At 47.6% G+C, this 13,398-nt stretch overlaps 1 protein-coding gene across 5 annotated transcripts in view; it reads right to left on the bottom strand.

Moving 5' to 3' along the window:
- Positions 1 to 8,509: 8,509 nt before the first annotated feature.
- SIPA1L1 (signal induced proliferation associated 1 like 1) overlaps positions 8,510 to 13,398 on the bottom strand; it is a 241,315-nt gene continuing 236,426 nt past the window's right edge. For all 5 annotated transcript variants that reach the window (XM_068399040.1, XM_068399041.1, XM_068399036.1 and 2 more), the window contains 3 exons: positions 11,895 to 12,009; positions 11,321 to 11,402; positions 8,510 to 10,541 (listed from right to left, as the gene is read on the bottom strand). In XM_068399040.1, coding sequence (XP_068255141.1) covers positions 10,398 to 10,541; positions 11,321 to 11,402; positions 11,895 to 12,009 — 341 coding nt within the window. In that variant the 3' untranslated portion in view covers positions 8,510 to 10,397. The remainder of the gene's footprint in view (positions 10,542 to 11,320; positions 11,403 to 11,894; positions 12,010 to 13,398) is intronic.

Here is a 13,398-nt window from a genome sequence, read left to right on the forward strand (position 1 = left end):
CCACTCCTCAGTGCAGAACTGGACTGAGCTGAAATCCCGCAGTGATGAAGTGCCAGGCAAGCACGTACTGGTTGTTTCTGCTGCCTGTGGGCAGATACATCCCAGGCATTATCTCTGGCACATAGCTCTTTGGGCATGACATAGCTTGTTCTTTCCACACAGATAAGTTATCATCAGCTGAGCCTCCCAGCTCCAGTTAAGCAAACTCAATTTTGTGTGTGAGATGAAGAGTAGATGCAAATTTGCCTCAACCCCTTTCACGAAATCAAGCGAGCAGTCAAGCTCTTTTGTTCAGCCAAGTGCTTTGGTTGCTTGACTCGCCTTTCAGCTCAGCCACAGGCAGTCAGGGCTTTGCTGCCAGACCCAGCGCAGCAGTCATGCGTGCTGCACCGCATCCCGGGTGGCAGAACAGCAGCCACCAGGCAAAAGGAACAAACTCTGCTGGAAGAGGAGTGCAGAGGCAGGTGGGAGGAGCAAGAGGAAAGAACACAAAGGAAGTTTAAAACAGCACCAGGACAAGTCCTTGGGGTTTTTTTTCCCCTGTGGTGTGAAATCTCTTTTTAGTTACTAGATGGTGGCATTTGCTGCTATCACAAGATGAGAGTAGGAAACCCACATTCAGTCCTAGTCCTTGAACACAACCTAGTTTCAGTCTCTGACTTCTTCGCATGCCGAAAGCTGACGGGGCTCCTTCGGCTGCCGAGAGCATTGCCTGCCCTGCAGCTCTGCCTCCCTGCCTGGCAGCACACACGTCCTCCTCACAGGCGGTGGAGAGTGAAGCAGAACCAGGGGGCTCAATCCAGGCCTTGGTTAAAGCATTAATAAGCGACACTGAGCACAGAAATGAGAAATCTCACAGAATGTTAGGGATTGGAAGGGACCTCGAAAGACCATCTAGCCCAATCCACCTGCCGGAGCAGGATTACCTAGACCATATCACACAGGAACGCGTCCAGGCGGGTTTTGAATGTCTCCAGAGAAGGAGACTCCACAACCTCTCTGGGCAGCCTGTTCCAGTGTTTGGTCACCCTCACTGTAAAGAAGTTTTTCCTCATATTTATGTGGAACCTCCTGTGTTCCAGCTTGCACCCGTTGCCCCTTGTCCTGTCAAGGGATGTCACTGAGAAGAGCCTGGCTCCATCCTCATGACACTTGCCCTTTACATATTTATAAACATTAATGAGGTCACCCCTCAGTCTCCTCTTCTCTAAGCTAAAGAGACCCAGCTCCCTCAGCCTCTCCTCATAAGGGAGATGTTCCACCCCCTTAATCATCTTCGTGGCTCTGCGCTGGACTCTCTCTAGCAGTTCCCTGTCCTTCTTGAACTCAGGGGCCCAGAACTGGACACAATATTCCAGATGCGGCCTCACCAGGGCAGAGTAGAGGGGAAGGAGAACCTCTCTTGACCTGCTAACCACACCCCTTCTAATACACCCCAGGATGCCATTGGCCTTCTTGGCCACAAGGGCACACTGCTGGCTCATGGTCATCCTGCTGTCCACTAGGACCTCCAGGTCCCTTTCCCCTACGCTGCTCTCCAACAGGTCTGTCCCCAACTTGTACTGGTACATGCGGTTGTTCTTGCCCAGATGCAGGACTCTACACTTGCCCTTGTTATATTTCATTAAATTTCTCCCCGACCAACTCTCCAGCCTCTCTAGGTCCCTCTGAATGGCTGCGCAGCCTTCCGTTGTGTCAGCCACTCCTCCCAGTTTTGTGTCATCAGCAAACTTGCTGACAGTGCACTCTATTCCCTCATCCAAGTCATTAATGAATATATTGAATAGTGCTGGTCCCAGTACCAACCCTTGAGGGACTCCGCTAGACACAGACCTCCAACTGGACTCTGTCCCATTGACCACCACTCTCTGGCTTCTTTCCTTCAGCCAGTTCACAATCCACCTCACTACCCGATCATCCAGACCACACTTCCTCAGTTTAGCTGCGAGGATGCTGTGGGAGACCGTGTCAAACGCTTTACTGAAATCGAGATAAACCACATCCACAGCTTTACCATCATCTATCCACCGGGTTACGTCCTCATAAAAGGCTATCAAGTTGGTTAAGCATGACTTCCCCTTGGTGAAGCCATGCTGAGTGCCCCTAATGATCCCCCTATCCTTGATGTGCCTAGAGACAGCACCAAGGACAAGTTGTTCCATCACCTTTCCGGGGATGGAGGTGAGGCTGACCGCTCTATAGTTACCCGGGTCCTCCTTCTTGCCCTTTTTGAAGACTGGAGTGACATTCGCTTTCCTCCAGTCCTCAGGCACCTCTCCCGTTGCCCACGACTTAGCAAAGATGATGGAGAGTGGCCTAGCAATGACTTCCGCCAGCTCCCTCAGCACCCGCGGGTGCATCCCATCAGGACCCATGGATTTATGGACGTCCAGATTGCTTAATTGGTCCCTGACCCAGCCCTCATCAACCAAGACAGATTCCTCCTCTATCCTGACTTCTTCTGGGGCCTCAGGCGTCCGGGGTTCTGCAGGACAGCCTCCAGCACTATAGACAGAGGCAAAGAAGGCATTCAGTAACTCCGCCTTCTTTTTATCCTCTGTCTCCAGGGCACCCACCTCATTCAGCAGTGGGCCTACATTGCCTCTAGTGTTGGCTTTACCTGCAATGTATTTGAAGAAGCCCTTTCTGTTGTCCTTGACCTCTCTTGCAAGGTTTAATTCCAAGGAGGCCTTAGCTTTCCTAGTTGCCTCCCTACATCCTCTGACAACAGACTTATATTCCTCCCAAGTGGCCAGCCCCTCCTTCCATGATCTGTACACCCTCTTCTTCCACTTGAGTTTGCCCAGCAGTTCCCTGTTTAACCATGCAGGTCTCCTGGTACCCTTCCTTGACTTCCTACCTGCTGGGATGCTCTGATCTTGAGCTCGGAAGAAGCAGTCCTTGAATGCTAACCAACTATCTTGGGCCCCCTTACCTTCTAGTACCCTGTCCCATGGGATTTCCCCTAGCAATTGCTTGAAAAGGCCAAAGTTGGCCCTCCTGAAGTCCAGGGTTGTGATTTTGCTATCTATTCTGTTCCTGCCACATGAGATCCTGAACTCTACCATCTCATGGTCACTACCACCAAGGCTGCCCTCAACCTTCACCGCTTCAACCAGACCCTCCTTGTTAGCGAGAACAAGATCCAGCAATGCTCCTCTCCTAGTTGGCTCATCCACCATTTGCATCAGAAAGTTATCATCAATGCACTGGAGGAACCTCCTGGACTGAGGATGGCTGGCTGAGTAGGCCTCCCAGCAAATATCAGGGTAGTTGAAATCCCCCATGACAACCAGGCCCTGTAATTGCGAGACTGCTCTCAGCTGCCTGTAGAAGAGGCCTTCTCATCACCCTCCTCATCCTGATCTGGTGGCCTGTAATAGACACCCACAACAGTATCACTCCTGCCAGCCTGCCCCTTAATTCGCACCTACAAACTCTCAACTCGCTCCTGATCCGCCCCTGGACAGAACTCAATACATTCTAGCTGCTCACTCACATAAAGAGCAACTCCACCACCTCTCCTTAGCGGCCTGTCTTTCCTGAACAAGACATAGCCATCCATGACCACATTCCAGTCATGCGAGGTGTCCCACCAAGTCTCTGTAATTGCCACTAGATCATAGCCCCCCGACCGAACACGGATTTCCAACTCCTCCTGTTTATTCCCCATGCTGCGTGCATTGGTGTACAGGCATTTCAGGGAGCGAGCTGAGCACGCCGATTTCACCCCAGGGGGATGGGAGGCCTCCTGGTCTACGTCAACACTAGAGCGTTGCCCCAGTGGTGCAAGCCCAGCTACTACCCCATCCCCCTTCGAATCTAGTTTAAAGCTCTCCGAATGAGCCCTGCTAATTCCTGTCCCAGAACCCTTTTGCCCCTACGACATAAACCTTTCCCATGTATTACCGTCACGCCTGGTGTCTTATAAAACCAGCCATTATCAAAGAACCCAAAGCCCTGCCTGTAGCACCAGTCTCGTAGCCAGGCATTTATAGAGAGAATCCTACTATTCCATCCCACGTCATCACCTGAAAATGGAAGGAGGGAGGAGAAAACAACTTCTGCCCCAGACTCTTTCACCAACCGTCCTAGGGCCTTGTAGTCTTTCTTCATCCCCCTCAGACTACGGGATGCAGCTTCTTCCCCACCTGTCTGGAAGATCAGCAGGGGGTAGTAGTCTGTGGCCTTCACCAGGTTGGGGAGTTTCCTGGTGATATCCCTGATTCGGGCTCCAGGCAGGCTGCAGACCTCCCTGTGATGGGGGTCAGCTCTGCATATTGGGCCCTCAGTTCCCTTTAGGAGCGAGTCTCCAACCACTAAAACTCTTCTCTTCTTCCTTGTGGAGGAGGTAGCTATACGTCTGACAGGTTTTTCTGACTGTGGTGGGACCTCTGATATAGGTTGCCTCTCCACCACATCCCCATTGGACTGGCTGTATTCCACCAGGGCTTCATATCTATTTCTCAGAGGCACCTGTGGAGGCGAGGTAGGCAAGGAGGGCACTCGCCTTTTGCCACGGCCATAGACTTGCCTCCACTCACTCCTTTCATTTAGGTTATTGTTTTCCACCGGAGAGGGGCAGAGTACAGGGGCCCCTCGATCCTGGGAGCTCTCTGGCAGGTGCTCCCATTTTTGTTGCAGGGAAGGTAGAGCCTGGCTCCACCAGTCTATCTCCATTTCAGCCTCCCAAATGCTCCTAAGCCTTTCTGCTTCGGCTTGAAGCCTTTCAACCTGGCTTTGCAGCTGTGCCGCTCGGCCGAGCAGATCATCTACCTGCTCACAGCGCACACAGCCCCCTGCTACCATAGAGACGCTGTGGCATTCCCTGCAGCCTGCGACCTGCACCATTGCCTCCTTCCGTGGGAGCTCTGTCTGGGTTCCCACATCCATTTTGGTCTTCTTCCGCCGGGTGGAGACCATTGTTCTTTCACTGAGCTGGGAAATACCTGCTGGTGACACCCCTGGTTCCCAGCTCCTTGGCGCCTTCCTCGCCTTGTGCACTGGGAGGGAGTCAGCGCCCTCCCCAACGAGCTGCAAATGGCTGCGGCCTCCCCCGCCCTGGGACACACACAATCACTGCTGACTCACAGTCACTGCTCACTCGCCCTGTACCCTCTGGGCAGGGACCCTGCCCTCCCAGAAGCTTCTTATCACCCGATCACAGGGGGTGGTGCTACGCCCCCTCCTCTCCTGATTCGTTGCCGGGAACTTCCGGGTCCAGGCGGGGCTCGGGGCTGCTGCTCGGGGGGGGGAGGGGGGGGGGGGGGGGGCGGGGGGGTTGCGCGGGGGGGGGCCCAGAGTATGAAAACCGCCCGGTACAGCCCGATCTCGCCCTCGCCCCGCACTCACCTCAGTCACTGCCGCTGCTGTCGCTGCTGCCGACTGAAAAATCTCTAGGAAAAAACCCCAGAACTGTACTGTAGGAAGTTCATTAGCGGAGCAAACAAAGCCCAGCACACAGCAAGGCACAGGGCCTCCCTTCCAGCCAAGCCTGACAACTGGAAAGCAAAAGCACAGGTCCTGCTGCTGGCCGCAGGCAGGGGACAGCACACAGGCTTTCAAGGAGGGTACAGCTCCTGTGTCATGAGCTGCTGGAGGAATGTAGGCAAAATGAAGCCTGCAACTGCTGCTCAGGTTACGCATTTCTACTAATAACCCTGATAAAAAGAGAAACTTTTTCATGAGGAGAGTCATGCACTGCCCAGCGAGACCGTGCAGTCTCTGTCCTTGGAGGTTTTCAAGACCCAACTGGATGAAGTTCTGAGCAACCTGGTCTTACCTCAGAGCTGACCCTGCTTTGGTCAGAGGTTGGACAAGAGACTTTCTGAAGATCCTTTCAACCTGAGTTACCTTGTGACAGACCACAAATTCTGCAGCCCCTACCCCTGTGGTTTGGGAAGGCCGTGCAGCTTGCTGCAGCACTCTGGTTTTACTCCCCATGGAAGCTCCCACTCGAGTTGTCCACACTTTGCCATGCCACAAACAGCCCAGCCCACTTTAAATCATTCATATACCAAACTTCTGGGAGAAACACAAGCTGGTTGTGACACACTCAAGTCCCCTTCCAGAGGGAGACAGGTCCATGCAAGCACAGGAGAAGCCAGAGAGAGGGACTTGCCTGCTGTGACCTTGCATATCAAGTGGGGCAAAACCCTGCAAGGGTTTTTGCCAGCTGTGTCCCCCCAAAACTGAGCATGACTCCTCCAGGCTGCTGTGGTGGAAAGGGGGAGAGGGTCTGTCTGCTCTGGACAGTTGCTGCAGCCGGTCTCCATTGCAGAAAGGGGTGTAGGTAGCTGCCACCAGCCACCGCCTGCTTTGGGGAAACAGGGCTCCAAATCCAGATCTTGGCCTCCAGCAAGTTCCACTCATACAAACTCCTCAGCTTCGCTCCCCTCACGCCCAGCCAAAGCTGAAACCTCTGCTATGGGAAGGGGCTCTTACTGCAGAGCTCTGGCGTAAATGTTTCTGTGAGCTCTTTCCCCTTCAGCTTCGCCTCAAACAGCACAGCAAGGATTTCCTCACCGCAGGTATATCAGGAAGAGGTGAAGGCATCTGTACAAGCCTCATCTCATTGTCCAGCTCCTGTTCCCTTAGTAACTGCCTCAGCAAAGCCCACGTCTCTGCTCCAGCTGCAGTGGTGGGGAAGGCACAGTGTCATCTCTCCTCCGGGGAATCCAATTTTGGATGCCATACCAGCTGGTAAACAGCAACGGCCTCTGTCCCCCTGCTGTCTTGCAGCAAAGCAAGTTGCTCACAGAGAAGACTGACACCACACTGAAGTGTCTGCTAGGAGACAGTCGACTGCTTTAAAAGAGGGTCTGTTAACCGTCTACCCAAAAGAAGGCACTAGGAGATGAGAGAATGATGATGTAAAGGTTTTAAAAACAGACAAGACCAGTTTGTGCCTCGTTTATGGGGACCTTCCCCACATGAGGAAAAGCTGGGGAAAAGGCTCCCTCACAATACCATTCATTGGGTCTGGAACACAGCTTCCCAAAATGACTGGCTATCATCCAGTAACCACACTTTTAGAGGAGTAAAACCTGAATGTGTTGCATTTCATCCCCACATCTCTCCCCTAACCCTCCAACGAACCCCCCAGTCCCCTTCCCACCAGCCTCTCCCCTCACAATCCCAGCTCCTGTATGCCTCACAGATCACCTCCTACCACAGCCTGATACCCTCTGACTTGTTACCTACACCCTGCTTCACTTCTGAGGAGAGTATTATCCATTGTGCAAGCTGCAGCCTGTCTGCCCCCCTACACACATTTGAGGATTTGGGGAGAAGGCAGCCTTCTGCTGCTGCACCAGACACATCTGGCTATCCAAGACACTGTCACAGGGAGAACAGCACCTTTGCACTGGAACGTAGACAAGGAATACAAAACTGTGTCCAGCAATATAAAACATCACTTTCTTGGGAGAAACAGGTGAAGCAGGAAGGCAGCCCCTGTTACGCATGCTCCTCCCACAACCACCCACTTTCTGCTTAGGCCAGTAACTACTCAGGCTGTGAGAAGATGCCTGCAAGTTAGCTCTTGCCCTGGTCTAGGCTGACCTAGCAGCGTGCATGGTGGAGCATGGGGACCTCTGGCGCAAATTCATTATGAATGTGGGCAAGGCAACACCTTGATCTGCAGGAAACTTTCTGCTTGAACTCCATTACCAGTATCCAATTACAAATGGTAAGACAGCATCTAGTTTTCTTTCCAGGATTCAACCCCTATTTTTCAATCAGATGCTTCTCTTTGCTCTTGCTGCTTCAGAGCTCTCTTGGTCCAGTATTTCACTGCTAGAAAGAGATGGATTTTCTTTCCCCGTGTGTAAGGATCCATTCAGTGAACCTGGATGTCGCTTTCCTGCAGATGGACCTAGTCCCACATTTTTGAGCCATGCAGAATGGTTATCCACCGGGCCAAAAAAAAGTCTGTTTAAAACACATCCAAGGTCATCTCCCAAGTCAAAGGAGATCTGGAAAACAAAACAAACGTAACAGCTAATGTTGCATGCTCACAGGTTTGGCTCTGGGATGCTGAAAGCTGTGCGTGCCTGTGGGCAGATGTGCCAGGCAAGTTTGGTTTTGACCCAAATCGGCTGCAGTTTTTCCAAGTAAGTTCTAAAATTCTGATAAATGATAAAAACCCACTGGCCCTCCTTTACCATATCAGCCTGGTGAATCTCAGAATCACTGTTAAAGGCTGCAACACCTTGTAAATGGGGGAAGAAAATACATTTGTGCAGTAATACAAGTAAAAAGTCCAGGGATGAAGTGTGTGTATACGTACCAATTAATGGCCTGCAAAGGGAAAAAAGTAGCAATGATAGAGAATGATACTCTTCTATTGCTAAGCACTGAGAAAAGTGGTACAAGAAGAAAGCAGGAAGAAATGGACACTGGAAAGTCTTAAACAACAAACCCAACAAAATCAGAAAAAAATGGTTTAGAAGAGACTTTAAAATGAGTTTTATTGTCAGAATTTTACAAGTAGCCTTCAGTGGCATCATACAAGAAGAACTCTGTTGCAAAACTCTAATAAATAGTCTGCCCCAAGTCCCAAAATATTTTTGAAATAAAATAAAAACCATACTTAAAAATAAAAGAGAATAAAAGCAAGACTTCAGGATGCTCAGAGATGTTAGCAATATTTCCCATTTACAAATAATATCAGGCATTATATAAATCTCCTTCATACAAGTCATTAAAAAACCCAAGACATTCTAAACCTTTACAAAAGCACTCCAGAAATAGTTCCAAAGAGATCCATTTCCATGACAAAACATTAGAGAAGAACTCCATGGGGATTAGCATCACAAATTAAGTTTGAGGTTGAAGTGTAGTGTGTACTTGTGTGGAGCAGGATTAGAGAGTACGAAAAAAGGATTTGAAAAGCGCGTGGAAGTTTCTGTGACAAGACTATGACAATGATTTTAATCTGTCTATTTGAGAATGTGGTAAAGGGGAGGGAGTGGATGCTCCTGAAATTAACCCCCAAATATACTGCACTTTATGCAAGGCAGTATTTATTAAGGTAGTGACTGTATCCTCAAAAGGGAGTAGAAAAGGTTTCTCAGCATGCTGCACAGTTCAATGCCTGTGCAGACTGTGGTGCTTAGAAGTCGTATTCTGACACCTAAAAGGTATTTTCTGGAGAGGTAACATGTTGTGGCAAGTTAGCTGTTCCTTCAAAGAACAAGAAATTAATTTTCCTGCATTGAGGCAGTTTAGGAAATCTCATGCTAGAGTTCCACTGGGGATTGGGGATTTCAGAACTCCAATCCTATCCCAGTACTTCGAAAAATACACTTCTCTAATTCACCTTTACATATTCCTCTGTCTACCATAGTAAAAGATTTATGAGACTTCTCATGTAATAAAACACAAGCTGAATAAACATTTCTCAATCTGTTGTGATTTGAGAAGTCCAGAGAAATGGAATGGGAGGGCAGGTGCACAGAGATGGTTTATATGGATTTTCATGGAAACAGTTCAGGGGAAAGAAATCTTAATCTCTTTACAACTTCAGCCTAAGTCTTCTGCAAATAACGCGAGTAACAGGTTCCCCTGGAAGGGAAGGGGACTATGCTTAAGCGGTACAGCAACAGTACTCACTCTCAGCCTGCCTGATACAGTATGAACTGCAGCATGCCTAGTTTTGCTGTTCGTAACGTTACTTGCAGCCATTGTTTCCACAGGAAACAAAGGCTACCAGAAATGCTAATGAAACAGACGTGTGATAACATGCCGCACCCACGGCTCACGTCTCTAGTCTCTCTCCAAATGTTATGATGCTGGTTGTACTGTACCATACACTATGGACACACGTTCTCTGTAAAGTATGCGAAGGTAGCACTAGCAATCAAGCGCAAATTGCTAAGGAGACATCTAAAAGATTGCATTACATCCCCTCGTCTGTGGCATACTTCAGAAAACAATGTAAGAAGAGCAGTAAAATAAACATTTCTTTCTAATTTTCTAGATGTCATAATATTTGTTAAAGCTGCAAGGAAAAGCAGAGTACCTGAAACAGAAAGAAAGGAGTTAATGGAAACAGAGGCAGCTGGAACAGCAAGCCTGATCCCGCCTCCAAATCATTTTGTACATAACAGATAAAGAGACAATGTGCAAAAAATAGACATTCACATTTTAGCAGTTAAACTTTTATTTTGCCTTTTTAAAATGATTTACTTTGTTTTTTCTACAAAAGGCAGACATTGATTGTTGATCTGCAGTTGTTCCGAGTGCGCGTGGAGATGCAAAAAAGGGTTATTGGAGGATGAAGGACGGGGAAGTGCTCTGACTATACTTTCACATGTCATGATTAAGGTGGCATTAAAGCTTAAGTCCCAGTAATAATATTCATAACAGACAGTTTCCTTCCCCATACACTGTTCTTAGTTCATATCAATTGTGTTGAAAACCCATTCGGTGAATTTCTTCAGTTTCTCGGTTGCATTCTGGGATTCCTCCTGTAACCTCAAGTTGTCTTCCCGCAAATGTTGCACTTCAGCCTGCAGACTGGCCTTGTCCTCTTTTTCCTTAGGCATGAGGAAAAATACAGATCTTAGTGGAAATTATAGGTCATGCTTCCTACCTATACAGAGAGGCAAGAATCTCTTAAGAGAGCATAAATCTCATTCTTTATAAGGATTTTATGTGCAGTAACACATGCTTTTATATCTAAGGGACATTTGTGACATGTCATTCCTCACTTTTTGCTTGAATGAGCAGGATTTCTCTGTATTAAATTCTAATATAGAAGCTGGCTCCCCAAGTGGTGAAATAAAATCAGGCATGCGCTGTTCTGTATGTACAACATGTATGTACAACTGCTGATGGTTAAACTAAATAAGGGATAGGAAATATTCCTGCAAATACTTCACCAGCTAAGAGACTTTTCATCTGACCACAGCAGATCCTTCTTGGACCAAGCAGGCAGTAACACAATACAGGAAGTTTCCACAGTAGAAATTATATGTTTAGATAATACTCTCACATTTCAACATCAGCAGGATATATTTACATGGACTAACTTCAAACCTTTCACAGTGTCACCTGAATTAGGAGTGGAGGTACTCTGAATCACCCTCCTAATTTAAGCAGAGGAATCAGCTGCCTACAAATTTAGACACTCCACCCTAGCCTTGCATAATCAAAGCACAGCCTGAGAAAAATAGTAAAGAAACATCTTTTTCTCATACACAAGGATGAGACTGTCACAGGCTCAGGCATGGCAAAGCAGGATTACACAGTTATTAGCATCACCTATCAGCACTAAATGTATATCTTACAGATCTTCTGTAGATGAAACGTTTACCTTCCTTAAATCCTCTTGCAGCATCTTCAGCAAACCTTCCAGTTGGTCCACTTTAGAGGCGAGAGTTGGAGGAGATTCTTTACTGTTGAAAGCAGGAAACAAGAATAGGTACTGATACAATTTACTGTCTTCACATAGGGTAGCTAACAGCCTTGTCTATACCAAGTGGCTTTATGTAGGTATGTGCTCAGGTGCACTAAGAATTCACAAAATGAACAAAGAGAACATAACAAAGAGTACATGGAACACATGCAGCACATTAATCAACAGAACAAACTTAACTCATGATTAATTGGGGCCATCCCATCACTTGACTTCTCTCTACTTCTACTCATTTTATGTGCCTTGAATTACCATTGCTTTGGACGTGTTCATGAACACCTCGGACAAGAAGGAACTTGCAAAAAGGTTCAACTGTACTTACGGTTCTTCTGTTTTCACTTCCCACCCCCATCTTCATGAGAACTTGTGAAGAGTTCTGTGAAGCCTGGAGATGGCTTCCAAATAAAGATGTTTCTACTCTTTTCCTTCGTTTGTAGCTGAGGAAGTCTGCATATCTGGTCTATTTACTTACCCTGTATAAGGCTTTATCTGTGCAGTAAGCTGGTCCTCAGCCTGATCACTACTGGAGGCAGCGCTCACAGGTCTGTGATTTTCATCAGCAGCAGCAAAGAATGAAGCTCGCTGAACTGGAAAGGCAAATGTACAGAGAAAAACAATGACAGCAGTAATGATTATCTGTTCATGCACAGCGCAACAGCTACACTGCAGGATCTCAAAGCAATCTAAGAAGTCTGTTTCAAGCAAGATAAGGTGATGATATGACATACCAATATCCACTTGACAGAAACAAACTGGCATTGCAATTGTTCGCACCAGGTTCTCCACTGTATTGGATTCAACAAGCAAGTGCTAGCTCTGGCACAACACTGCACGCTCACACAGATCATGCATCACCCTCAGGCTAAGAAGCTCTCCAGGAGGCAGATGCTAGAGAGTGCAAAGCAGAGATACCCCAGCAGCACTTGCAGAGTCCACCCAAGGCTAGTTCCAAGAGAGGCAAGAAGCAAAGATGGAACAACAAGAGCTGTGCAAAACTTCCTGGTACAATTGCATGACACTACCCAATAACTCAGTAACTATATTTAGTTTCCTTCACTCCATAAAGGATCCCTTTATCTTGAGGAAAGAAAAGCTCACTGTGCACAATTTATATGTGGAAAGTAAAATGACCAATGTAATTTTTCAGAACCTGAAACTTCTTCCTTATGCCTTAAGAAAACGTTTTCAGATTGAAATGTGAAACCTCTTTTCTGCCTTGTGTCTATATACTATTTTTGTCCTGTAACTGCTCAGATGTTTTAACACATCTCTAAATCACTATCACATGTGCTATGACTGTAAACTACTGACTGCCCCTACCTCTGGAGTTTCCTAGCACAAACTGTAACATAAACACTTTTTAGTTTAATAAATTAACATTTCTCTCCCTCAGCAGCTGCTGGTCCTCACTGCAAATAGACCAGTATCGTCTTTTTCTGCTTAGCAAATTTTTATTCTATGCTTTCAACAAGGCTAAAATTAACACGCCTTGGTATGTGATGAAGTTTTTCCTGCTCCTCTCTTTTCTCCTTTGAATGAAAATACTAAAGGTTGGTGTAGCTCAGGGATCCAGGCAGCTTTTGTTTCAGCTGGTTGCAGATACCACCATTTGTAACTTTGGGGGCTTGTGCTGAAGACACCAACCAACAACGCAGAAGAGAGGTATCCAGCATCATAAATCAGAATTTAGGCTGCTTGGAACTTGTCAATCCCTACCGGCACCTGGCAGAGATGAGAGACTGGGATTATACTGACATCAGACAGCTGTTCCCTCTCCATGTCAAATCTGAATACATTTTTATCAGCGGTGAGATGAAGGTGCCAGCCAAAGCATTACCCCAGCTTCTCTTCATCTGAGCTGTCAGTTTGTTACCTTCACCACACTGACTTTGTTCACGCTTCTAAAGGGAAACACAAGTGAGTTTGGGGCCTACAAAAGTGAGGGATTCAGCTTAATGAGGACAGTCAAATACATC

The sequence above is a fragment of the Nyctibius grandis genome, chromosome 4, assembly GCF_013368605.1.
Source record: "Nyctibius grandis isolate bNycGra1 chromosome 4, bNycGra1.pri, whole genome shotgun sequence".
NCBI lineage: Eukaryota > Metazoa > Chordata > Aves > Nyctibiiformes > Nyctibiidae > Nyctibius > Nyctibius grandis.